Source organism: Panthera pardus, unplaced genomic scaffold (assembly GCF_024362965.1).
Source record: "Panthera pardus isolate Hobbes unplaced genomic scaffold, ASM2436296v1 HiC_scaffold_26, whole genome shotgun sequence".
NCBI lineage: Eukaryota > Metazoa > Chordata > Mammalia > Carnivora > Felidae > Panthera > Panthera pardus.
The window spans coordinates 16413041-16440549 of record NW_026526832.1 but is presented as its reverse complement, the minus strand read 5'-3'; the positions used below and the strand labels follow the sequence as shown (position 1 = coordinate 16440549).

Below are 27509 nucleotides of genomic sequence, written 5' to 3'. Positions count from 1 at the left end.
TCAGAGATTGTGCACCAACATGCTGTGTGCATTGGACAAAAAGCTTAACCTCTCTGGCCCTTGTATACAGGATTCAAGTAGGCGATCCTCATGTTTCTTTAAGGATTTACTACTCCTGCTTACATTTCTAATCTCAGAGACACCACCATCCACTCAGTACCCTGAGCCAGAACACAGGAGCTCATTCCACCTTATCCTCCCACATCCAGTTGACCGCTCTTATCGTGTCAGCTCTCTTGTAATTTTTTTAGACATGTCACTTCCTTTGGCCCCTGCCTCACTGTCATTTCTTGCCTTGTCATGACCATCAAATTACTCTTACTACCTCTCTTGTCCGTGGTCCTCTCCAGACCATTCTTGTCACTGCCCCCAAGGTAACCATTGCCAAAATGAAACACATTCTCATCCCTTCTCTGTTGATAATCATTAAGTGCTTCTCCACCATCTAAGGTGCTTCTCTGTCGCTTACAGAATGGAGTTCACATTCTCAAGTTTGACAGTTGAAGGCCTTTACCAGATGCCTCCAGTGTACTTGTGAGCCCCTTAGCCCCACTATGCTCTCTGGGCCCACTGCACCTGCCTGGCCAGCTCCCTCCCCTCCTTCTCCTCCCCTATTAGGGCACTGTTTATGCAGCTGTCTCCCTGATTCTCTTATGAACTCTTGAGTGAGATTAGAGATTATGTTTGTGTTCTCTCTCTCTCTCTCTCTCTCTCTCTCTCTCTCTCTCTCTCTCTCTCTCTCTCTCTCTCTCTCTCAGCATCTGGCATGTGACTTTGCTAAAAACACTTAACCCCAAAGTAATTAATCAGGAGACTGCTAAGGATGATGGTGTCCTGGCAGGGTCTTACTTGGACTTCAAGCTGATATGGTTTTAAAAAATAGAAAAATCACATAAAAATATTAAAAATTAAAAAAATTAAAAATCATATGGAACTTTTCAGACGTTTCTGACCACTTCACTAAATCTAATTCTGAGTGTTTTTTTCCAGTACTTTCATAGCAATGAGTTAAAGGTAAGAAATTCTGTGTTTTTATTTGGAGAGAAGGTATATTAATAAGAGGTATCAAAGCAGTGACTCCCCCTGGTATAAAAGGGCTAATCCTTTTATTTCTACCTCAAACCTGACTTAATGTGCTCATCCATTTAGTTCTAGAATGACAGGTTACTCTTTCTGTGAAGATAATTTCTTTCTAACGGTTTTGGTGGTGATTAGCAAACAGATAAAAGACTAAAAATGACGGGTAAATTTATTGACCCAAATGCCTAGAAACACCAGTATTTAAATAGCCCTTTTTGTTCACCGTGGCTTTCTCTGTCCCGATTCCACCCCCCCCACCCCCGTTTTTGGTTCTGCCTTGTGGTTTGCATCAGCGTTACTACCCCCATTGATCATCACTCAGTCTGTGTTTTCATCTTTTACAAAACCTAGGGAAGAACCTTGATGCCGTCCATGACATCACAGTGGCGTACCCTCACAACATTCCTCAGACAGAGAAGCACCTTCTCTACGGCGACTTTCCCAAGGAAATCCATTTCCACGTGCACCGCTACCCAGTGGACACTCTCCCCGCCTCCAGGGAGGGCCTCCAGCTCTGGTGCCACAGGCGGTGGGAGGAGAAGGAACAGAGGCTGCGCTCCTTCTACCAAGGGGAGAAGAGCTTTCACTTCACCGGCCACACCATAATTCCACCTTGCAAGTCTGAGCTGAGGGTCTTTGCGGTCAAACTGCTCTCTATACTTTATTGGACCCTGTTCAGCCCTGCAATGTGCCTCCTCATATATTTGTACAGTCCTGTTCGGTGGTATTTTATCATCACCGTTGTTGTCTTTGTGCTACAAGAGAGAATATTTGGTGGACTTGAGATCATTGAACTTGCATGTTATCGTTTTTTACACAAGCAGCCACATTTAAATGTAAAAAAAAATGAGTGAGCTCGTAGGGTAACAACCCAAGGGTCTTTTGGAGATGTGTTGAGCCTTTTTAAATGGAGGTGCATTTTTGCATGACTATGTCAGATATTTCTACTACCATCATTATTTGTTAAAGATATTTTGCACTTAGTTTTGTGGGAAAATATTGCTACACACGATTTTTTTTTAAATCTCTGAATGTAATTTCAATACACGAAGCAGGGAGCGATCGCTGTGAAATAACTCGGGCCAGAGTTTTATTAAGCAATCGCCAGGCTGTTAAGGTACACATACACGATTTTCCTAAAGGCCCAGTCCTCTTCCCTAACCAATTCCCCAGCCAACTCCCCAGACAAGAAGCAGATCTGGGGCTTGGGAGCACTGGCTCAGATCAAGTGCTGGCACTTGACTGTTGAGGTGAGGGCCCTTCTTCCCAGCTCCCTCCCTCGGCACTGTCCCCACACTCATTTCTACACCAGTCAGACCACTGCAGCCTTCCTTAAGGCCAGAGACCAGAAATCCCTTGCCCTTAAACCAACCATTTCTATAAGAAGCCCTTCATTACTCATAAAACCTTGGCATTTAGCCTTGCACTGACCTAGACATCAGAAGACCACCTGTGCCCTCTTTTCACACGAAGACCTGGACGTGTCTCAGGGAGCAACCACAGGCTCTCCACTTAGAAACCTTGGTTTGAGTTTTTAAAGATAGGAATTAATACAGTTCTTCATTTCTACGTACCCTAGCATGCTCAGTGCCGGGGTCTCTGCCGCTTATTGGCAGGTGTAGCTCTTTCTGCGTAAAAATGATACACATCAGGTCACTTACCTTTCTAAAGGAACAGCATAGAGAAGGTTCTGTTCTTGGAGTCAGAAATTCTCGAAGTTGTGTCTTTTGAAATATTTCTTTCAAACCTGCCCCCAGAGAGAAAGTTATTGTATTTCTTGTACGTGCATAGGTATCTGTAACATCTGCCACGAAAACAACAGCACTTGCAGACGGGGCAGTAATGGTTTATCCTAAATTATTCAACCCTCGTAGCCTTGACAAATTTTACTCTTGGAACCAAAATGGTAGCACGAAAATGAACCCCTTTTTAAGGATAACCAGGGCTCGCTCACTCTTTTTAGGCCCAGGCTTTTTTTCAGTACTAAAATTCAGACCCACTTTTGACCAGTTGTTTGCCTCAGTAGTCCTCGATTTGGAGCCCATGGGAAATCCAGCAAACCAACAGCACCAATCTCTGAGGCAGAAGTGCGGGGTCATGTTCCCCACCCTGCTGAGGCCAGGCACTGTGCTTTTTGTCATAGGACAGGGGTGCTGGTCAGAGGCAGTGAAAGGCCTTTAGCTGTTAGCAAACCCGTCTACTTCACCCCTGCCTTGAACCAGCCTCAAAAGCCATTGCTTTATTACTCTTTTGGCATGAATGCCTTCTCCTTAATTACGGCCTCTTTTTGCTCCACAGCGACTTTTAGCCCGACAATTGAAGTGTGCATTGCCGTGAAAGGTGAGCACATCGTGAGCCCAACTTACGGAGGACATTCCTTCAGAGTACAGGTTGCCCGTATGACGCTGTTGACACATCACCTCTCCTGGGAGGGACCTAACCAGTGCCGCGCAGGCACGCACCAGCCTGTATTTATCTGCTCCCCCAAGGCTGTTCTTAATGCTGCCTGGAGCTACTAATTCGTTATTATGAACATCTGCTCTAAACCCAGCTGTTGAATCTCCTGGCTTTTTCAGGTGTTTTCTTTTTTAGCTTTTTTTTTTTCCTTAATGAAAGAGTTTTCGAATTTAGGTTTCTCTCAGACTTCCTTTTGGTTATATTTGGAAACATAGAAGGAGTTTCACAGCATCGCATTCACATTGTCCTGGGCGATAAAGAAAAGCTGTTTCCCGCCCCACACTTTATACTGCCGCCTGCCACCCTCCTCCAGCTTCTCACGGCTCCTGGTTTAAGTGTAACCTCCATACGAGGCGTGAGATCCGTAAAAGAGGAAATCTTTTTTTTTTCTTTTGTAGAAAATGTTTTCCTTTTGATCATAAAAAAATACACATAGAAGATTCAAACTTTGTTTTATCTACCCAAAATTCGTACACACTAAAACTGGGGAATAATAGACCTTGTACCTGCTGAATCAGGAATGATAACTTCAAAAAGAAAAAAGCTGCTTCTTGCTGGTTTTTTGGTTTTGGGGGGAGGGGGTCTTTGTGTTTTTGCAACAAGGCATCTTTTAAAATCATAATTATTTGTGTTCCTATATATTGGTCTTTTTCTTTTAAAAAGTGTTCAAGAACTATTCACTTGATGATTTGGAACTCAGAGCTTTGTAAAATTGGTAACAAAACGTCAAGCAGGAAGTAATTGAACTTTGGTGTCGTGATCGGCCTCAGGAATGCACCCACCCTTCCCACCCCTCACCCTGGACTCCACAGCTACTTGTCAGGCTGCGTCTACACACCATACCCCACCTCGCGCCCTCTCAGGCCCTTGAAGGTAAACCCATTGGACCGTGAAACATTTACAGTACTGTCTGTCCAATTTGCTCAATCTTCACTGTTTAGAAGCATTTTAACTGAAGTGTGGTTTGTGTGGGCCGTGAACCATTGTACTTGAAGTAGGCACCTGCAGGGAAGGGCACCGGCCAGGTCACACGTTCTAGCAGACCCCGCTGATGAAGCAGGCCGAAGCCATCGTGCAAATCAGCAGAAGCAAGTGGTGAGAGGCGGGAAGAAAACACAGTCAGCGGCCGTAATTTGAAAGTCCTACTAAAACCCTTCCTTGTTTGTTATAACACTAACCCACAGCTTAGGGAGAAATACCAGCTTCCCTTCACGTCACTTTGAAATTCATTCCTTCCTCCTCACCACATCAGGAGTCGGACGTTGGTGGCCAAGCCCGAATTCTGCAGAAAGGGGGCCCTTCTCGTTTCACCCGGGCCGCGACCATGATGCCCCCGTGCACTTCCCTAATCGACACTCTGCTGGAGGGAGCCTGTTGGTAGCCAACTGTTTACATTTCTTTATATAAATAATGTGCTTTCAGTGCCTTAGTTACAGGTCCCTTTCTTTTTCTTGTTCCAGGAATTCTGCAATGTGTTTCTTAGGTAAGAGTCTCTCTTTGCTACTCACTGGGAAGAAAATGGTTTGTAAACACTGATCACTGTCGTAAACTTTGTGATGACATCCAGAGAGGAGAGCTAGATGCTGAGGTGGCTTTTGCCTTAGAGTTGTTATTTATGCCGTAGGAAACAAAAACGTTCCCGTCACACCATGAGCTTCAGATTGGAGATGACCCAAAAGCCGCCTTGTACCGACCTTAAGTTTTTATTTCAGAAGAGAATCTTGGTTTTGGTAATTTATTTTTTAAAAGATTATGTACAAAACACCAAGTTTTAAAAATAACTCACAGAATGGCCTTAGTTTTCAATGTCCACTGGTATGTTTGTGAGTTGTGTTATCTGTAATTTACATCCCAGAATAAAGTGGAATGAATTAGATACAGTTTGCCCATGTGTCATGTTTCTGTTCTTGCCAGGCGACCAGGTGCTACTTTCTTTTCCCACGTTGGTAAAGCCATACAGTATGTAGTATAAGAAGATCCTCATCAGGGCTCTTTCTTTCACAGATGTTTAAAAAAAAATGCCCACACACAAAGGGAATATACCTCTTTGATAACTGGAAAAAGTCTAGGGGCCACAGTCGAATTTAGGTCTCAGTAAATGTCATCAGAACTTGGTTTTCCTCCATTTTTCTCAGTTCAGCCCTGAGGGCGATTTGGTTATTTCACACTTGCGGGGCTGTAATGGCAGATCTCCACACCACCAGCTGCAAGAGGGAAATGGGACTCTGCACCCACCATCACTGTCAGGGAGTATGTAACTGGGAAAGCAAATCTTGGAGCAAAGCCTTGAATCAAAGCATGAAAATGTGCCTGGCAAGTATGCTTGCACACACACAAACACACGCACACAAATCATGGAACCTAAGGGTGGCAGAATATGCCACCCCAAAATACAGCTAAACACAGGCCACCCAAACTATGCCACTTGGGTGCATTGCTGGTTTTGAGCTATAAGCACTTGAAAAGCAGCAAACAGAGGGAAAGACTTTCTATGAATGGCCCTCATCTGCCTGAAGACCCATTCTCATTCCCCAAAAGGACTCAACAGCCATAAACCCCCTCCCTGGGAGTTTCATCAACCAGCGAGGGTGGACTCCTGTCACAGGAGAGAAGATGAAGTCAACACCACACCCAGATAAATGGTGCCACAAAACATCATATGTCCCATCTGGTCTTCTAAGGGCCAGTACATCTTTCCTAAAAGTCATTGACTCTCCCCTAAGAGGCCTCCCTTACTCGCCTCTTCCCCTTCCTGATGAAGGTGTCATTTAATCCTGAGTTCTTTTGTTGTTATTGGTTTTTTTAAGTTTATTTATTCTGAGAGAGACTGAGACAGCAGGGGAGGGGCAGAGAGCATCCCAAGCAGGCTCCACGATGTCAGCACGGAGCCCACTGCAGGGCTCCATCTCACCAACCATGAGACATCCAGGCATCCCTAATCCCGAATTCTAAGCCACCTCTGGAAGTCACTCCTTTTTCCTTGGGTATCTCTATGTATACCTGAGAGATACATGTTAATAAATTTCTGATCGTCTTCCTCGTGTTAATCTGTTATCACCAAGACAAGAACTCAGAAGGGTAGAGGGAAAATTATTTTTCCTCTCCTGCAGAACCTGTCCTGTAAGCTCTACCATGCCTGCCGCTCTGTCTTCAGGTTCTACAAGCATTTTGCTTGAAGGATTCACTCTGAGGGGAGCCCACGGTGTCATTCTCTAGCAGAGGGACACACAGGGACCGAGGAGCCCAGATCTTGAGAGCTGGTTTCAAGGACTGGCCCATAGCCTGGTGGGATTTCCACACACTGTTGATGCAAGGGAGAGAGAGGAGAGCATAGTCTTGCTAGATGCCCACTTGTCCTCCACATTACTCACTTTACTGATAAATTGTGTACAGGGCTTAAGCAACTCCCAGTGGAGTATGGCTTTCTGATGAGGCAGTTCAAATGCCAGCCAGTGTGCCCTAGGGTGTGTACAGAAGCTCATCTATGTGTGTGCAATGCATATTGCATTTTTGTGCCATCAACTTCGTGCTAATCTTCGTGTCAAAACATTTTAACAGAAGTAAATTGCTAAGAGGAAATGTGTGCTCTGCTGGCCATGCTTGACTTGTCGCAGGATCCACGTGATGACCTGAGCCTGTGGTTGCTGTGTCCCTATATCCTCCCAGGAGCAAACCTAGTGGGAAAGAGCCCAGGGAACCGCTTCCCCAGTGGCCCAACAAAAACCCTAAACTGGGTTTCAGTGATTATTCCTGAACTGCTCACTTGCCCAGAAACCCTGTGTGGGTTGAGTTCCTGGGTTGCTTGCCACCTCCCGGAGTAGGGGTGGAGTTTGGTCCCTCGTCCCCGGGATGCGTGTCAGAGAGGGATGGATTTTAAGAAGACTGTTATTGAGAATAGGATGGGGTGATGGTGGATGGCCACACGGCCATCTCAACTGTGAGAGCTCCCATGTCTCCTAATGTGGCCCAAGCAGGTCAACAAGGTGTCCAGCCGGGGTTGCTGGTCCTGCACAGTGGGAGCCTTCTCCATCAACAGTAGGGGGTATTTGGGAACCCAGGCGTCCATGGTTGCGCACAGACCATCTCATCAATGACTGGTCCCTCTGAATTCTTCTGTTACTGCTTCCACACACAACACCCAGACTCAAGCAAGACAACATTGACAACATTTTTCTCTCCATGGGGATTTGTTAAAGTAATGACACTGCAGCTCTGACGCCCCTCCATGTCCCAGCACTGCACACGCACCTGCAGTGTCACTCAGTCTTCCCTCACCTGCCTCCGCGTGTGTCCTTCCTTCCTGGTGCATTAGATCCGACAAGTCTGGGGACCTGTTACCAGCTCTCCCTGCTCCACGGTCTCCACGTACGGACCTCAGAACACCTGACCCGGTTTGATCGTGGAACCCCCTTCTCGCAGTCCCCAGTGGCTTCCTGCTGACTGCCAGACAGCCTACTCCCAACCCAGCCAACCAGTCCTCGGGACTGTCCCCAGGTGTGAACTGGTTCACATGAATGTACCTGACTGCTTCATGTCCCTTCCCACCTTCACACAGAGCCCTCACACGTGAAAGGCATTTCTGTCACCAACCCACGACCAGTCAAATCCCACTTTTTCTCTCACATTTTCATGATCAATTTAGCTTAAAATGTCCTCCTGCCACAAAGTCATTTCTCTGCAGCTCATGCTTGACTGCATTACATACTATCTTGCGTTATAGTTATTTTTCAGTCTTATCACCCCAGCTGGAATATAAGCTTCTGGAAAGCCAAGATAAGGATGCCTCACATTTCTCTTTTCCATTCTTTTTTGCACAATAAATTCTTACTGGTGATTCCATGGGAGTCATTCAGAAAGGACTTAGTTTATCTCTAAACTAAAGCTGGGTGCAAAAATTTACAAATTTAAAATAACAAAAAAATCAAAATGCAAAGCCGTCTACATCTGGGGGATGATTCATTGTTTTTTGTTTTTTACAAGAATCAAATCATTTTGACTGATGATATGATTTACCAAAATATATTAGCATGTCAACTATTAAAAGTGGAAACTTGGGCGGGGGGGGGGGGGGGGGCGCGGCGGGGTGAGCCTGGGTGGTTCAGTTGGTTAAGCACCCAACTCTTGGTTTTGGCTCAGGTCATGATCTCAATGTTTGTGGGTTCGAGCCTTGCATCAGGCTCTGTGCTGATAGCATGGAGTCTGCTTGGAATTCTCTACCTTCCTCTCTCTGCACACCCCTTTCATGCTCTCTCTGTCTCTCTCAAAATAAATAAATAAGTTTAAAAAAAAAAAAAAAAGTCAGAAAAAGTAGACACTTGGCTTAAAATGTACATCCTCAAGAAGATGTCCAACTAATCTCACTTTCCTCCAACTATGCCTATGGCGGAAAATTTCCCAAGTTCTAACATAATGATTACGCCGTTTACCTTTGTCCCACAATCCCACCTTGAGAAATCTATGCCAAAAACACTGGCCGAAAGGAATATAAGATGCGTACACAAAACTCTTCCTGCTAGCTTCGTTTGTAGGAATAAAATCCTGGAAACAACTGAGAAGCTCATGGGAGGGAGTAACTGAGTACACTATGATGTGATCCCGTGACTGGGTTATGTACAGCTGTCCAGTGGCATGATGAACATCTGTGTAGACACTGTGATGGGGACTTTTCTCTAGAATATTATGTTAAGTGAAAAACGAAAGGTGGAGAACAATGTGTATACTCAGACTGCCTTGTATCAAAGGAGGTGAAGCCATACAGATGCTTGCACACAGGCTTATGTTAAAACTAGTTCATTAGTCATTTCAAAATATGAATCATGAAAGTAAAATGGCAACGTGAAGAAGGAGGAAGGGAACGTGACAGGTGGGACCACAGTAGAAGCTAGGCTTCTTTGACTACATCTTATTTTTACATGATACACTTGACTTGGGAACCAAGTGGATGTTTTATGTAATTATAAAATTCAATGAAAAAATGAAAAAGCAACTTCTAGAAATCAAAAGAAAAATGAAGCAAAGGAATGTAACATATCAGGTGTGTGGATTAATGAGGCAGAGAGGAATTACTTCAGGGAATTATAATGTAGATCCTTAATGGTATATATCCTAAGGACAAAAAGAATTACCAAAAAAAAGAAAAAATCTCAAATTGTTTTTGTCATCATACTCTTAGTAATGATAGCTATTTTCTGAAATTATTGCGTTTATTTTCAGATAAATCCTGTGAGGGATTATGATGCTATTGCTAGGAACCAAGATTTCCATTGTTAAAGGAAAAACATTTTATATAAAAATTTTTTTAAGTTAACCCAAATCCCCATAATTCTAAATTTGAACTGAAAATGATCAGAACGAATCGACGACGAATGGATAAGCAGAGCCCTGGGGGGTGGTCGTGCAGCTCATGGTGGGTGTGCGAGCCTGCATCATTCTGGTCTCTCTAAACCGTGTCCACTTTGGATAATAAGCTGTTCAAAGAAACCGTTGCTAAATAATCGACCTCAAGAGCTCCATGCGTGTCTCAGCTCCCCTGGCTGATTAGAAGAAGGCAGGGCGAGTCTAAAGAAGAGAGCAGGGTGTGTGGGGGCTGCAGGGGCCGCATCTAGTACGAGTTTCTTCACAGCAGTGGGGCTCTGACCGAATCCCTTATTCTCCCTGAGCCAGGGCTGGGGGCCTGTCCCAGGGCAAGCTGCTGCCCCTCATCCTGTCCTGGGCCATCCGGCCAGGTAGACACGAGCTTGCACGAATCCACCCAGCTCTTCTTCCTAAGAGATGCCTGCCTGCAATCTCTCCCTGGGGGTCCCCTTGCAGGGACCTCACGGGCACCGCGGCTCGTGCGAGCAAGCAGGCACCCGGACAGTGCTCCCTCTGGCCTGGTCCCCAGGCGTAAGCTCTGCCTCTGCCTCCCTCTGAGGTCAGGACTCTCCAACCAGCTCACGTGGGCCACCTGCTATGATAACTGCACCCACGTCCCACTCCCTGAGATGCTGATTTAATTGCTCAGGTGTGCGGCCTGGGCATTAGGAGCCGTTGAGGCTCCCCAGGTGACTCTAATAAGGTGTCCACCTTCTTAGAGCTCAGAGTGAGGGGGTCCACTCTTTAGGTCCCCATGCCCCTGCGCATAAAATGAGCCTTTGGACTGAGATGTTCTGGAAATCTGGGATGATTTGTGAGGTGATTTAATTCAGTAAATATTTATTAACTACTTACTGGATGTAAGGCCCAGGCTTAGGACTGGGAAGGGAGCCAAGACAAATAAGCTTTATGCTTTGCCCTTCCTGCCCACATACACGCTTGCTTTTTTTCTTTCCCCCAAAACCGCTGTTTATGAAGCTCCACCTTCCAGGTGTGAAGCCAACCAGACAGAAAGGAAGAGGGTAAATAAGAGAAGGCATCCTGGCCGCGGCATAGCCCTGTACCTGGTGCCAAAGTCTGGCCACAGACAGGACCGGAGACTCCCTGAATGCACCTGGCAAACAAAAGTCACCAGCCCGGTGACCGCTTTGTCCGCCCTATAGGGCTAAGCAGGTGATCTGCACAGCAGCCAGCAGCACGATTTCCAGAAACTTTGGTAAGACGACAAGTAACCACAACCCACAGTGGGAACTTCCCATCCCCTGGGCTGACTGGAGAGGGTCCGTCATCTCTTAACCTCTTCACTCCATAAGGGCTCCGCTCCAACAGGAAATGGCCATTAGTGACCGGCACTTGCCGGGGAGTCTAGTAGCAGCCTCGTCCCCTGGTCGGTCCCTCTGGGTCCAGGGAGTGGGCCAGGGAAGGGGCCCGACTGCTCAGAGGGCGTGAGGGCACAGTGAGAGATGCAGGGCTGGGCCTGCAGCCAGAAGCCAGTGCGCAGGGGACCTTGAGGAAGAATGAGGTCGTTTGGAGAAGGAGAGTTGGGCAAACAAAGGGCCCAGCTCTCCCTCGCCTGCCTCCTGCTTTGGAGATGACTTCATTTGTCCTCAGGTACATGGGACCAGAGGGCCGGCCGCCTTGAAGAACCAGCCCATGACTCTACCTGGGAGAGCCACTGAGGATGCAAAGTTGGCTATGGGTCCTTGTGAGGATGTGGCTGGGGAAATAGTAGGCAGGGGCAGGTCTGAATTCGTGGGCATCCTGGGCAGCTGCACTGAATCCCTGGGCTCAGAAGGGCCCCACACTTGGTTCAATGCTCTGCTCTCACTGTCCAGAAGCTCTTAATAGTTTTCTGAACAAGGGGCCTCACATTTTCCCCTTGCACAAGGCCCCACGAATTGCATGGCCAGTCCTTGCTGGAGGCCGTAGCAGACCCAGGAAAGTCTAATTTAGAATCATCGCCCTCAGCCCTGCTGCTCATGGAAATCACCAGATGCTCTTTAAAACTGCAGGCAGCCAGCCCTCCCCAAAATGGGGATGGCACGGGCATCAGTGTTGTGTCAACCCCCACCCCCCCACCCCCCAGGGCAGTTTTCACGTGCAGCCAGGCTGCGCAGAAGCTCCCGGGCTCCCATTCCCTGGGGCAGAGACTGGATGGATCTCATTAATCCTGGAACCAACACACAGCCGGTGCTCAAAAAACATTCCCCCCCACCCATCCAAATCCTTTACACTAAAACCCCACGTGCGATCTACACCAGTTTCATTGCCTCTTGAGACCTTGGGGCTGAAACACCACAGACACCCCAGGGCAAGCTGCTTCGACCCGCCCGAGGACAGGGTGACAGAGGGACTCGGGCCTCTGCGGGATTTCCCCACTGTCCCTGGTGCCCACCTACAACTCAAGAATTCCATCTGTATCACGGCCCCTTCGAAACTAGAAAATATCTGCTTGGCAGATGTTTTAATTATCCTGGTATTTTTCATAAACTTATCATATTGTCATTTATTTTGGAAATTATTTTCACGATGTGTGAGCCACACTGCCCTTTGTTCATGTGTGTTCTGGGAAGTTCTATGTTTATTTCTGTGGAAGGCAGAGAAGGAGCCTATGTCCCTGGCACTATGGCGAGGCAGCAAACGAGAAAACCCTTCTCAGATTCCACCAGTGCTTAGAGAATTCGAAGGTGGTAGAGTGTAGGTTTCTTTTTTAAATTGTTATACCTCATTTGGCAGGAATATTCTAGAAAAACAGGTTTCCAGAATATTCTAGAACACCATTTTGGTACTGAGACCTCTTTGCACTCTTAAAACTTATTGAGAAGTCCCAAGCACTTGGTATGGGTTCTATCAACACTTACTGGGACAAATACTTAAGATGTTCATTAATTCATTAAAATAATAAACCTGAATAATGCATTTCTTATGACAGATAACTGTATTTTCCAAAAAAGAAATTAGTGAGAAACACGGTGTCGTTTTATTTTTCCAATCTCTTTAACGTCTGGCTTAACAGAAGACTGAATTTCCAGATCTGCTTCTGGAGTCAATCTGTTGAATATCACCTGTCATATAGTCTCTGGAAAACTACATTGTACACTTGCGTGTGTGAACAAGAGTGGGAGTGAAAAAGGCAAATATTATCTCAGCGTTATTCCAAGGTGGCACCCGATCAGAGGGCAGGGCACACAGGCTTTGACCTGATGGACTCTCTAAAATGACTTGCAGGGGTCCCCAGATATAAACACCCCTGTCCAGGCTCCTGGGTGGCTCAGTCGGTTAAGCATCCGACTTCAGCCCGGGTCATGATCTCACGGTTCATGGGTTTGAGCCTCACCGTCCGGCTCTGTGCTGACAGCTCAGAGCCTGGAGCCTGTTTCAGATTCTGTGTCTCCCTCTCTCTCTGCTCCTCCCTGCTCATGCTCTGTCTCTTGATATCAAAAATAAATAAACATTTTAAAAATGTAAAAAAAAAAAGCTTTTTTATGTCTCTACCTAATTTAGAAATGTGAACTTTTAAATGGCTATCTACCATTCCATTGGAAGAAACACTGTTGTATTTAAACATTTACTTATTGGGGTGCCTGTGTGGCTCAGTCGGTTAAGTGTCTAACTTCAGCTCAGGTCATGATCTCGTGGTTCATGGGTTTGAGCCCCACCGTCCGGCTCTGTGCTGACAGCTCAGAGCCTGGAGCCTGTTTCGGATTCTGTGTCTCCCCCTCTCTCCGCCCCTCCCCCACTCATGCTGTAGCTCTGTCTCAAAAATAAAAAACATAAGAAAATCTTACACACCACTGTCCAGAATGTCTGTTTGCTCTGGCATGTGATTTGGCAGCCAGGGAGGAGTGGGAAGACACGGGCCTGGAAATCCGGAGAGAAGGCCCTGGTCCCAGGTGCCCCCCGACTCAACGGCTCAACTCTGAGCAAATGCTTTCCCCTCTCTGAGCCTTGGCTTCCTCATCTGTGAATGAGGCCTTGCACTCCATCAGTGGATCTCAACCCAGGCTGCACAGAACGGCCTGGGGAGCAGCTAGAAAGTCAGAAAGCCAGGCCCCACTCCACATCAATTACACCAGGATGGCTACCTTGGGGGTCCAGATATAGAAGCTTCCACGTGGCACATACAAACACGCAGGAACCAAGGCTACAGAACACCCAAACGTCAAAGCTGGAGCAGTTCGAGCAACAAAGAAACACATAGAAATGGGTGATAACCCACTGAGTAGAGTTAGAGTCACAAGTTCATCCTGATACAAATAAGTAATTGAATACATACACAAATGGGAGAGAAGGCATTGCTCCCTTACAGTAGCATTCCAATTAGTAAATGTGGAAGAAATGATGGGAAGGGCAAATCACCACTTGGCAAACACCTCTGTAATAATCGGTGCAGCCAAGAATGATGAATGAATGCTACATTTAGTGAGCAAAAAGTACGTGATGAGAAACAGGAAATCTAGAGAGCCTCACGGGATCTCCCCACAAGACACTAATGACACAGGGAAAAATAGTGACTTTGTAGCAGAGAAGTCCAGAAAATGCACCTTAACCAGGTGATCCAGATCACCATCACAAGGCCTAAGACATACTGACATCACACAGCTCCTGCGAAGGGCACAGCATCATTTTTGCCCCAAATGTACAACCTTAATCTAATCATGAGCAGACCTCAGACAGTTGAGAGACATTTTGCAAGCTAACTGGGCAGCATTGAGGTGAGGGAAGACAAAGACTGAAGGTATAGCAGATTGGGGAAGTAGAGAGACTCAGGAGACAAGACAACTGAACGCGAAGGGAGGTCATGGATGAGATCCTGACAAAATGTGAATATGCTCCATGACTCAGTTAATATCATCCCACCCATGTCCATTTACTGGGTTTGATGACTGTGCTCTGGTTATGTGAGATGGTAAGATTTGGGGGAGCCAGAGGAAGTACATACACTCCTGCCTCAAGATTCCATGCCCGTGTGGTTTCTTTCGCCAGGCTAGCTCTTATCCCAGATAGCCACATGGTTTGTTTTTTCATTCCCTTCTGGTCTTTACTCAAACATGCTGAGGTCTCAGATGTCATCAGCTTTCCGCGGTGGGAGAATGTCGTTCAACTGAGCCATGTGCTCCCCATTCACTTTGCAGGAAACATCCCCACAATCTTCCTATTGAGACCGGGAAGGAAAATATCAAGGGTGGGAGAGGCTGGGCTAGTGCGTCATCTTTCTTGGCTGGATGAAAAGAAGGTCAAGGGGTGGTAGCCTTGAGTGGGGCCTGCAGATGTCCAAATGGGGTGTTGTTAGGTAGAACAAAGGACAGCTTCTACCCACTAGGGTAGCTTCTACCCTCCTGCTCAGGGCCCAGGGCCAGAGCCAGCCCTGCTCAGTGACTCAGACCAATAGCACTCTTGCCCAGCCCCTGGCAGCGGTCAGATGTTCCCACACTCCAAGCGCTCAGAGGGCAGGGCATATAGGCCTTCTGGGCACCCCAAACTGTCCTGCGAGAGATGCATGACCACCATGGGGATGAGAAGAGGCCAGAACCTGTCCAAGAATTTTACAGAAACTGCTGAAAACCCATTACCCCTTCTCACGCATTCTTCTATTTGAATCTCATGGCATTCCCTAATGGAAGGAAGCCAGGCCATGGGCATTACCTCCATCTCCCAGATGTGGCCCCCAAGCTTGCTTTAAGTATTTTGCTTAAGACCACATGGTTAGGAAGTGGTCCCCGAGTCCACTTTTTCTAGGGAACCGCTAAGTCTCTACACTGTTGCATTTCTTTCCAAGACCTGTTGTTGCTGCCTGTGAGGAAGTTCTTGTGTCAAATGGCACTGGATTTGGAATATGGAGACCGAGTTTCTGCCCCTGCTCAGCCATTTAGGAGCCGAGTCACCTTGGGCATGTCCCTTAATCCCGTTGGGGCTCATGCTGTCATAATGTGGATCAAATCTGATTAAGTGCTTTGCAAACTGCAAACTATTATGCCTGTTACTTATAAGTACGTGTGTGTGGAGAGCAGCAAGGATTAACATTTCATGGCTTGTTATGATTATCATAGGCCACAGTACAAATAACAGCTGCATTGATGGAGCGCTTGCCTCACACTTGCTGTCCTCGCCATAACTGCATGAGATGGAGTGTGCATTTCTTCCATCTTGCCTGGTGTTCACTGGGGCTCTGGAACCACTGGAAGGTCTACAATGGCCTCAGTCACATGACTGGCAGGTAGTGCTGGCTACTGGCTGGGAGCTTAGTGGGGTTGTTGGCCAGGGTCTTGACTCTCCTCTATGTGGGCCTGTCTGTAAGCCTGCCTGCGCTCTCTCACAGCATGGTGGGTGGCCTCTAAGGAGAAATGTTCCAAGAGGAGAAGTTCCAGTGTGCGAGAGCTCAGCAAACCTCCATTTGCATCACCCTTATGGAAGACCCTTTGGACAAAGCTCCTCACAGAATCACCCCAAGAGTCAGCATGGAAGAGGGTTTCACCAGGGTAGGAGCATGGTCCACCAAATAATGGTCTACTGCAGATAGGTACCATTGTTGTGCTTACTTTATAGGTATGGAAACTCAGTTCAGAGGGGTTAAGTTACTTGGTCAAGGTTCCTGAGTTACTAGCCGAGGTTGGAAGGCTTGGCAGATTTGGCTCCGGGCCTCTGCTTTCAGCCCCTGCTTTCTGACTAGTTGGCTACAAACAGTGATGCTACCTGCAAGCTTCCATTCTGTTGCCACATCCCCCTTCTTCACCCTCTACCCCGGCACCGTCTCTTCTCTTGAAATGCTCCCTCTGGAACCATCTTTCTCTCCCTCCTCACAGTGAGCTTAGATGCCCTCCCCTCTCTATCATCCTCCTCAGCTTCCTTCCTGCTCCCCTCTTGCTCCTAGAACAATAAGACCATCTTCCTTGGGGCTGACTTGAGATGCTTCCAGAGGCCCCAGGTGTCAGCAGGGGCTCAGGTTCAGCCAGGAGGGAGTTGGGTAGCGACCAGGGCATGCAGAGGCTAGACTGCAACCCTTGCGGGGTCAAAGCCTGTCAGGGGGCCAGAGGAATGATGAGGAGCCATTCTCCAAGATCCTGCAGCTCAGGCCCCAAAGCCCAGGGGGCAGCAGGGGGCACTGCCCTCCAGGTGGCAGCCAGAGAGAGGTGCAGCCTTGCCTCTCCCTAACCTTGGCCGATTCACTTTCCCCCTCTAGGGCTCAAATACTCACTGCATCATGACAGAGGTTGAGCTGGGTGAGCCCCTTTAAGAACTTCTAGATGCTAGGAGGAATTGAGTGGGAGTTTGGTCAAACCTAGTCAGAGAATAGTGGAGAACTGGACATCCCCAAAGTCAGGTCCCTTTGCTCAGAAGGAGGGGGTTGGAAAAGATCGAGGGGCTTCTGCAAAAGAAAATCAGCAAAATAAAAAGGCAACCTCCCCCAAATGGGAGAAATTGTTATAAACAATCTCTCTGACAGGGGGTTAGTATCCAAAATATACAAGGAACTCCTGCAACTCAAGCAGCAAAACAAAATAAAACCCCCACCAATCTAGAAATGGGCAGAGGACCTGAATAGACATTTTCCCACAGAAGGCATACAGAAGGCCCACAGGAAATGAAAAGAGGCTCAACATCACTCATCATTAGGGAAATGCAAATCAAAACCACAAATGAGAGTCCACCTCACACCTGTCAGAATGGCTGGTCACCAAGACGACAAGAGATAACAAGCATTGGTGAGGATGTGGAAGCCAGGGAAGCCTCCCTGCGAATGTCAGCTGGTGCAGCCACTATGTAACACAGTCTGAGGGGACCTTCAAAACACTTAAAATAGAATTACCATTTGAATTTGCATTCTCTCTTCCAGATGTGTATCCAAAGGAAATAAAAACACTATCTCAAATAGATATCCGCACTCCCATGGAGATGGATAGTTTCCACTCTGCGCTGCAGTATTATTCCCAATAGTCCAGAGATGGTAGCATGCCAAGTGTCTACCGATGGATAAATGGATAAACCACATGTGGTATCTGTACAATGGAATATGATTCAGCCATAAAAAAGAAGGAAATCCTGCCATTTTCAACATGGATGAGACTTGAGGCCATTATGCTAATGAAAGGAATCAGAGAAAGACAAATACTGTATGATCTCATTTATATGCAGAATCTAAAAAAGTTGAGCTCGTTAGAAATAGAGACCAGAATAGTAGGTGCCAGAAGCTGGAGGTGGGGGAAATAGGGAGATGTTGATTCAAAGGGTACAAACTCCTAGCTATAAGATAAATAAATTCTGGGAATCTAATGTGCAGTGTGGTGACTATAATTAACAATACTGTATTATATACTGAAAAGTTGTGGGGCACCTGGGTGGCTCAGTTGGTTAAGCATCCAACTTTGGCTCAAGTCACGATCTCATGGTTCATGGGTTGAGTTCCACATCAGTCTGTGCTGACAGTACAGAGCCTGCTTGGGATTCTCTCTCTCTCTCCCTCTTTCTCTGCCCCCCTCTCTCAAAATAAATAAACTTAAAAAAAAGTTAGAGATTTCATTTTATTTTTTTTAATTGTTGTTGTTTTATGGAGAGAGAGAGAGCACATGCATGAGCAGGAGAAGGGCAGAGAGAGAGAGAGAGAGAGAGAGAGCGAGCACCTGACACGGGGCTTGATCCCATGACCACAAGATCACAACCAGAGCCAAAATCAGGAGTCAGACGCTCAACTGACTGAACCACCCAGGTGCCACAAGAGAGTAGATTTTAAATATATATACACACAAGATCCATTATGTAAAGGGATAGAAGTGTTAACTAGCCTTACTGTGGCAATCATTCCACGATATATACGTGTATCTAGTCATCATGTTGCACACCTTAAACTTACATATGTTATATGTTAATAATATTCCAATAAAGCCAGAAAAAAAGAACAGATCGAGGGGGCAGACATGATCCAGTCAGCAGCTCAGGTCTGCTTACTCACTCTGGGCGGGGGTGTGGATGGGGGGATTAGGGGGAGAGCAGTTCAGCACAGAAACTGAGGTGCAGAATAGTAGGAGGGGAGGGGTGGTAAGGCCACTTCACACGGGATCCTGCAGGCTACAGCACAGGATGTACATGGCATATTGTATATGCATTGGAGAGTTGGCTCGGGAGTCTCATGGTCTGGTTTATGTTTTCAATAAAGAGATCACTTTAGCTCTGTGTGAAGGATGGGCTCTAGGGGTTAACAGTGGAACTGTGGTGAGCAGCTTGTCAATTCAGGGGAAGCCACTGGGCGAAGGCATTTCTTGTCCACATAAAGAGGAACGCCAGCATCTCGCTTCCCCTCATACTCTGCCAAACCTGCTCTGAGATCTCTCCCTTAGATATCCTCCGGCCTGGTGACTCCACCCATTCTCCCAGCCACCCAAGCGACACTCTGCTATGTGCCAAACATCAGCTCTGAACAGACCCAAAAGCACAGCCCCTGCCCTCACCTTCACACTCACAGCTGTTCTCTGCCTCTTCCACTGTTGGTAGATACCCTGGGGATAACACACCAAAGCTAGTATCTATGAAATTCTTGGCAGACTTGGAGAATTAAAGAGGAAGATATATTCCACATTTGCAAAACTTCCCATTATGAAGCAAAGCCTGCAGGGAAGCCCTGGGGTCCCACAAAGCCACCGATGCTGGTTTCTTCCCTCTTCTTCCTTGAGTCACTAAAGATATAAGTGAAGCTTCCTATGACAGGTCCATATTACTCCTGCTTGGCCTTGAAGTTCTGGGGCATGATGTATTTCCTGCCCCCTTTATGCCTCCCCAAAGAGTTCCGATTCATTCATCCAACAAGCATAAGCATGAATGGGCTCTTCTACCTCAAGCAACATAGCTAGCATGTGTTGAGAATTTAGCATATGCCAAACCATGCATGGGTTTCTCAGTTAACCTTTCCATCAATCTGAATTTGGTAAGTGTTAATTTTCCTATTCTACTGACAAGGAACAGAGGCTCCGAGGAAAGTGATTTGCTAAAGTAAAGGTAATTGTGCGGGACGGTGCTGTGTCAGTTAGGTTAAGCTGGGTGCTACACTTCCCAGAATTCCTTTCCCTATATGGCTCTAGATTATAGGAGCTGCATAGAGTTGACCAAAAAAAACAACTTGTATGAGATCTGGAAGGTGGAAGGGGAGCAGTGGCCATTGCTCTCTGAAGGCTGTCACAATGCATCTGGTGTCTGACAGATTCAAAGGTATCTAGCAGGTCCCACCTTGCCCTTGTTCTCCTCTGCTTCTTATCAGGCTTGTCACAGGCTTGTCACTCTGACTTCTGATCCTCCTGACCAACAGAGGTTCTGCGCTGTCAACCAGAAGGTTGACAGTGGGCCCACAGAGGTGGTGGCTAGACTTCTCCACATGTGTCCCCTTTTCACCCACCATAGGGCTGGGTGGGTTTGGCATCTCGGATTTCCTGGTATGTTCCAACTTGTCCCATCAGGCAGCCTGGCTAGTGACTCTGATCCTCTGACTCCCCTTCCAGACCACCATCTCTACAGCTCTTATCTGCTTAAGGCCCAATTCCTGTAATAAATCTCTTTGTCCCATAATCATTTTACTGGCTCTGTTGCCTGACCGATACAGCCACATAACCGGTAAAGGGTAGAGAAGGGGTTCAACCCCAGGCCCCTCAAAAGCAGATTCTAAGCTTCTAACCACTCAGCTAGACCACTGTTCTAGGTACTAGACACACACATATGACCAAGACCCCAACTCCTGTCCTCAATGGGTTTATAGTCTCATAGGCAATACAGATCTTTTGTTTCACTTATCCATGGCTCATAACAAACCACCCAAAATTTAATGGCTGTGAACAATCATTTTATTATCTCAGCCTGGTCGTTCCTCTGCCCCACGTGGTGTTGGCTGGGGTTTCAGTCCCCTGGGGGCCAGGCTGGCCAGGATGTCTGAGATGACTTACTCACATGGCCAGCAGCAGAGAGTGGAACAGAGATGGGGCCTGCTATGCAGTTTGGGCTTTTCAAGGCATGGTGGCTGGATTCTAAGGAGCGCCCCAATAGCGAGGGTTCCAAGATGGAAGAAGCAGGAGGTGCCGTCCTGGAATGGATCATTTCCTCAAAGCAGCCACAGGCCTCACCACAATTCAAGGAGAGAGGAAATGGGCCCTGATTCTTGGTGGGGGCAGGGGAAGGTGTGTGCAGGAAGAGGCAGAGTTGTTCAAGGTCATCTTTGGAGCCCAGCTGCCCCACAGATCGATCCATCCGTGGTAAGAGCTTGTGGAGAGGGTGGGCACAGAGCCTTGCAGAGTCACAGAGGAGGTGGCCACTGCCCATGCTTGCAGTTGTTCCAGAGGCAGAAGATGTGGTGACAGTTTCCAGTTGTGTCTTAAAAGGTGGGGAGGTATTTTCCAGGTGGAGGAGTGGCGTGGAGGAGGCAGAGTTAAAGGAGTGGAGACACGATTCAGAGGGAGGAAAGAGCAAGTCTGCGAAGGCATGATTGTCACTTTTTTATTTGTTTATCTTAAAGCTTATTCATTTTTGAGAGAGAGAGAGTGGGGGAAGGGCAGAGAGAGAAGGAGACACAGAAATGGAAGCAGGCTCCAGGCTCTGAGCTGTCAGCACAGAGACCAAGGTGGGGCTCTAACCCACGAACCACGAGATCATGACCTGAGCTGAAGTCAGACCCTTAACGGACTGAGAGACACACAGGTCTCCATGCATAGCACTTTAAAGGGTTGGCAGGAGGCTCACAGAGTTAAGGTGCCTTACTACACGCAGCCACATGGGAAACCCAAGGGTGCGAGTTCTGATTACTATTTTACATTGTGACATGGAACCCACCTCTGGAAGAAACTTTGGTTTCATAATGACCCCAATACAAAGAGATCCTGGCACCTTGGTAGCCAAAGCCCCAGGGCCTTGAGCCCACATTGTCCTGACTCCATGGAAGAGGAGAAAGCCCCTGTGCTGAAGCCCAGACCTCCAGGTAGGTGCCCAATGCAAAAGTCCCTGGAGCGGCACAGAAAAGAATTCCCCTAAGCCAGGGTTGAAGGGAGGCCAGAAGATGGAAGTTGGGCTCCTGAAGTGCCAACTGGGCTTACATGGATTCCCCAATGTCACAGCCTACAGCACATCCTGCTTCCCCCAGGTCAGTCTGGCATGAATGTGGGGCCCCAGGCTCTGTCATAATCCTCCAGGAAGGGATGAGGCACAGAGCCAGAAGATAGCAGCCAATGTCTCCTTGGAGCTGGAGGACTTCCAGGAACCCAGGAAGAAGCAGTTAGGCCTCGATAACAGGCAAGCCTCCATCATATCATGTCATAGAGGCAATTCTTAACTTAGCCACTTTGAGCTCAGTATGCCCCGTTAGGGAGGCTGTCAGGAACACTTAGCATTTCTGGTTGGTACCTTCTGAACTCAAGAAGTCAGGGTCTTAGTGATGAGAAGATGAAGGAGGAGGGGACAGATGGTTAAAGTTCACAAAACATCATGAAAAGTATGGTTGGATAGGATGGATGTAAACTTGTTCCCCAGTAGAGCCTGGAAAGTAAGAGGAAGAGAAAAGAAAAGGCTCCTTTCCATGATGAGGAAACAAAATTATGGAGCCCATTATACCATATGGTCAACCAGGCTCAAACTCTTGAGTGCTCCCAGAAAGCGAATGTTGGCTCTTCATGAAAAGAAATGAGGAACAGCTCCTTTTATTTGAGGCCCCAAGTTGTTTGACAATCAACCCTTGGTATCATTCCAGAGAAAAGTCCAGCCCAGGTCTGCAGCACTTTTAATCTATGGTCCTGGTTCAATGGAATTGTAGTGCAGCACCAGACCTGAAAAAGGGCACCTGGCAAAGAATATGTAACTGGCAAGAAGGTGGGGAGGTGTGGCTGATGATGTCCATGACTCCTTTGCCTTACACGATAGTCATGGGCAGTGTGCTGACCCTCCCAGAATCTGGGTCATTCCCAGCTCTACATGGAGCACAACCTTAGTGTCACTCGCCTCTCTGAAGGTAAGAAGAATCATTCTGAAAAACACCTGGTCTCCCTCCATGCTCCTAATGCTCCATGTGGTTAATCATTCCACCTGAGGGGTTGCGCAGAAGTATGCAGTTGATAACAATAGCAGCTAATCAAGATCTAGAACATTCTTGGCTTGAAATAAGAAACCTATGTAGAATACAGGCCTCCTCTGACCCAACAGCTGTTGTGCTGGGTGAGTTAGCTCAGGACACATACACATGAGGCTGTTCTTTGGGTAGAGCTTTTATTAGCCCGGCTGGGAGACATTAAGGAAAGGAACAAGAATGCTGTCTGGATCATGAAGCTGCTCCTCGTTAGACATGTGGCTTTGGGTCAAAGTCGCGCCTGATCTGCCAACCTGCCCTAGGACTCTGGCACATGGTGAGAGCTGGGAAGTGGAGGGAGAGCGAATTTGTATAAATCTCCTAGGCCTTATGGGAACTCATGGGTAAAGAGTCTTTCTTTAAAATATATTCGTTTTTAATTTAAAAAATTTTTTTAAAGTTTATTTATTTATTTTGAGAGAGAGATTGCTTCTCGGCCTTTTGGCTAAGACCAAGTGTATTTTGAGAGAGAGAAAGAGAGAAGGGGAGGGGCACAGAGAGAAGGAGAGGGAGAATCCAAGCAGGCTCTGTGCTGTCAGCGCAAAGCCTGATGCAGGACTTGATCCCACAAACTGAGAGATCACGACCTGAGTCGAAATCAAGAGTTGGACATTCAACAGACTGAGCCACCCAGGCACTCCAGTAAGGAGTCTTTGAAGCAGTAATTAAACCCTCTAGTGTCATGATTGGAAATCCCCTCCTACTTGCAACAAAAGTCAGCTCCTCAACTTCTGAAGAAAGAGTACTTCAGAATAGACAAGGAACTCACCATGGGGGCTTGAGAGTGTAGAGAGTGGAGCGTAGCTGAAGACACATGTCTCCCCTTGTTCACAGTAACAACTCCTAACTACCAACAAGAAATTGGCTAAGTTCTTAACGTGTAACTAGAGCCTTGACCTTGAATAGAGAGTATCAAGACAATCCAGGCAGACGCACAGCTCCTGTGTAGGAACAGCACGGTTCCGTGAGGTCACAGAGGCTCTAACTATGGAGACCAGGGGATTACTTGCTTGGAGGGAAAACCTTCCTTCTGAAGCAGAAAGAACTGGCAATGTCACCAAAGTCATGGAAAAGGAGCCTGACAGCTGACCATCTCCTCAAGGAGGAAGCTGCAAGGCCTTTCCTTGACCATTGGGTCAGCACCCTGAACCCAAGGGACTGACACTGTTGGAGTCTCAAAGCAGATACTGTGATTTCATATCAACAATGAAACAGCCTCTTGTCTCCTCCAAACTGAGGAGACCCCCGTTTTCATCAGCCAACTCCACTGACCACCAGTTCCTGTCTATGACTATTCAGGGAACCCCACAAAGCAGGACTCCCATCAACTCCCAAAGACAAAGCCATTGGCCAGGTGTGCTTGAAAGGGTGGTTTTCTCTGGATCTCTTTCGTGTGCTCAAACTCTGCCCCCACCTCGCCCCCTGCCATTCAGCACTCCGCCTGCGGGCACCCCTCCCTGACATCTGCACATGAGGCTCAAATTCCTGGTCCGTTGTCCTTGTAGATGCTCTCCTCCCCATCCTGAGCTCTTCTCTTAGGCCTGTAGCACTTGCAGTGATTTGGTTTTTTTTTTTTTTTTAATTTTTTTTTTAATGTTTATTTTTGAGACAGAGAGAGACAGAGCATGAACAGGGGAGGGTCAGAGAGAGAGGGAGACACAGAATCCGAAACGGGCTCCAGGCTCTGAGCTGTCAGCACAGAGCCCAACGCGGGGCTCGAACCCACGGACCGTGAGATCATTACCTGAGCCGAAGTCGGACGTTTAACCGACTGAGCCACCCAGGCGCCCCGCACTTGCAGTGATTTGTATGTTTTCTCTCCCCTAATGGATTGCAGGACCCCTGGCTTGCACCTGTGTCTCCCGTGGAGTTTCACACTGTGTTCAGCACATAGGAGAAGCTTGAAAAGAGCCTGTTGAGTGAAAGATATTAACACTACTTGGAATAAGAGCATTTGCTAGTGAGTTGCGGTCCCTTTCTCTCCTTTTTCTCTTTCCTCATAGGCTCCCTGGCCTGTGAATACCACCACCAATAAGAAATAGTGGTCTCCAGTGCCCATCAAGCCTTTCCCTTGGTCCCCACAACATCTTTTCTCTATTTTATTTTATTTATTTTATTTTAGAGAGAGATAGAGTGTGAGTGGGGGAGAGGGGCAGAGGGAGAGAGAAAGACAGAACAAATCTCAAGCAGGCTCCATGCTCGGCACGGAGTCCGATGTGGAGCCCAATCCCAGGACCATGGGATCATGACCGGAGTGGAAATCAAGAGTCAGACACTCAACTGACTGAGCCACCCAGGCGCCCCTCTTTTCTCTAATTTAAATGTGAACCAAACCCAGGGGTGAAAGGGACCCCTGCAGGGGAACTGACTGAACGGGATGGCTCCGTGTCCTTCTAGATGCCCGGGTCTCAGTGGCCTAGGCCTGTGTGAATGTGCAGGGCCCAGCAGCTGCACACAGTGGTGTAGACCGTGGCCTGGCCCCTGTGCAAAGAAACACACAAAGCTGCCTCTTCTTGAGGGCTCTCTGGTTCCTCAAAGGGAGACTGCTAAAAGCTCTGCTTCAGACTTCGGGCAACCTCTCAGACCCACATCTGGAGGTCATTTCACATCCCGCTCACACCTCCCGGAAAACCAGCCCGCATTTTATTGTGTTCCACATCCTCCCTTGGCTGCTCTGGCCCACATTCCCCGCTCCTCCTTGGGGTCAGAAAGAGAAGCAGGCCCATTGACTTGCATGAACTCATTCACTCTCCCATTCCTCAGCACCTGCTCCCTCCTGGGCCACGAAGCCACACGTTTCCACAGCAAACAGTCATAAACAGCCGGAAGGGGACCAGGACTTCAGGTGCAGGGGGAGGGGCAGGGAGAGTACAAACACTCTGGCGAGGTCCGTTTTCATACAGATGTTTTTAGCCATAAACTGGGGCGGGGGGGTGGGTAAGCTGCAGAGCAAGACACGAGCCAGGTTACTCATGACAAGGTCTGCGAAGCACATTCGGCCAAAGCTCAGATGGTGACTCAGAACTTCCTCAGGCGGTGATCTCCGCACACAAGCAGCTGGGTTGGGGCGCAGGCCCAGAGGCCCCAGAGAAATTGGGTGCACAGCCCGGGGAAGGCGTGCCAAGGAGGCAGACCCTGGATGTGGAGTGGGTTGGAGACTCCGAATCCCCAAATTCCCAGCCCCACATCGTGCCGTTCTTCACTTCTAATTAGCACAATCCCTGAAATGTCTCTCAGAGCCTAACACGTGCAGGTTGGGTGAATAGAACAGCATCTGTATCTGAGAGTCTCCACTCTTGCAAGGACGATGGGCAGACATACGGCTGGTAACACAGGTCGGACTGTGTCTCGTACAAGGACAGAGGGGCGACATGCAGGGGAGGCATAAGAGCAGAGAGGGACAGAGTGATCAGGCTCAGGGGTGGCAGGAAGGTGGCCTTCATGAGCGGGGAGGATGTGGATGGACATCAAAGAGGAAGCAAATGGCAATGCAGGGAACAGCGTCAGTGTGGCATGGGAGGCGTGTCCCGGAGCATGGTGTGGTTTTGGCCATAGGCAGGGAGGACGGCCACCATGGGAGATGGTTCTGGACGAGTAGGTGGCACCAAGACTGAGGAGGTTTGGAAATACAGGAACAGGGAAATCATTCCGAGGGTTTCCAATGTGAATTAGGTACCAACTTTCATAGATCAAGGGATTTCAGAAACAAATCTGGGTTCTCGTGAAAGCCTTGAAGGCCTGGTCTTTTGAGGCCCTGGCTCTCTTGTGGCTACACTTAGCTGTGGCTGGGTGGTGGCCACCCTTACCCAGGACCAGCATTCTCCAGGCCGCCCTAGTCCTCACCACTCCCTACTGTGGCCAATTATCAACTCACCCTCAGCCTGCTTCCCTCTTGGGTGTCACCTGCCCGCCCTCCACAGGCCTCTGAGTTTGTGGTCTTTGCTGTAGACCCCGAGGAGATGCCAGCAGTATCTGGCATCTGGGTAGGGAATTGCCACCAAGATGTGTTTAAGAAACTATGTTGAGGGCAGTGAAGAGAAGTCTGGAGCCTGGAGTCAGTGAAGGGTTCCTGAAAGAGTCTGTGTGGAGGGCAGGGCATGAAAGAAAGCAGAGGCAGGGGAATGGAAGGAAGGGCAGACTGGGGGGGTGGGGAGGGAGCGAGGGGGTCTGTGCACACCGACCTCATGACCAGGATGCAGGACGGAAAGAGGAGTAAGTCAAGGAGGCCGAGCAGAGGATGGTGTTCTGCTGGGTGTGTGAAGTTTGAGGTGTTGGGGTAGGGCAGCCCCATGCAAACGCATGGCTGCAGCAGCCCGGGCCCGGGGTGCCTGCGGAGCAGAGCCCCAGATTTGGGACTGTCCACAAAAGGGTGTGGCAGGGAGGGCCCTGCAGAGGCAGGTGGGGGGCCGAGGCCAGGATTCCTCACTTCTCCCCTGGCAAGCTCAGCTGGCGTCTGTGGTGGAAAACTAATCACGACTGGTGTTCTGCGGACCCCTGCTGGGAGGGGACGGTCCCTCCACCATCACAAGGCTAA

The 27509-nt window shown here is 48.1% G+C and overlaps 1 protein-coding gene across 4 annotated transcripts in view; it reads left to right on the top strand.

Moving 5' to 3' along the window:
• Window positions 1-5413, top strand: part of LCLAT1 (lysocardiolipin acyltransferase 1) — a 181177-nt gene extending 175764 nt beyond the window's left edge. For all 4 annotated transcript variants that reach the window (XM_019448273.2, XM_019448281.2, XM_019448294.2 and 1 more), the window contains exon 6: window positions 1432-5413. In XM_019448273.2, coding sequence (XP_019303818.1) covers window positions 1432-1934 — 503 coding nt within the window. In that variant the 3' untranslated portion in view covers window positions 1935-5413. The remainder of the gene's footprint in view (window positions 1-1431) is intronic.
• The last annotated feature ends 22096 nt before the right edge of the window (window positions 5414-27509 follow it).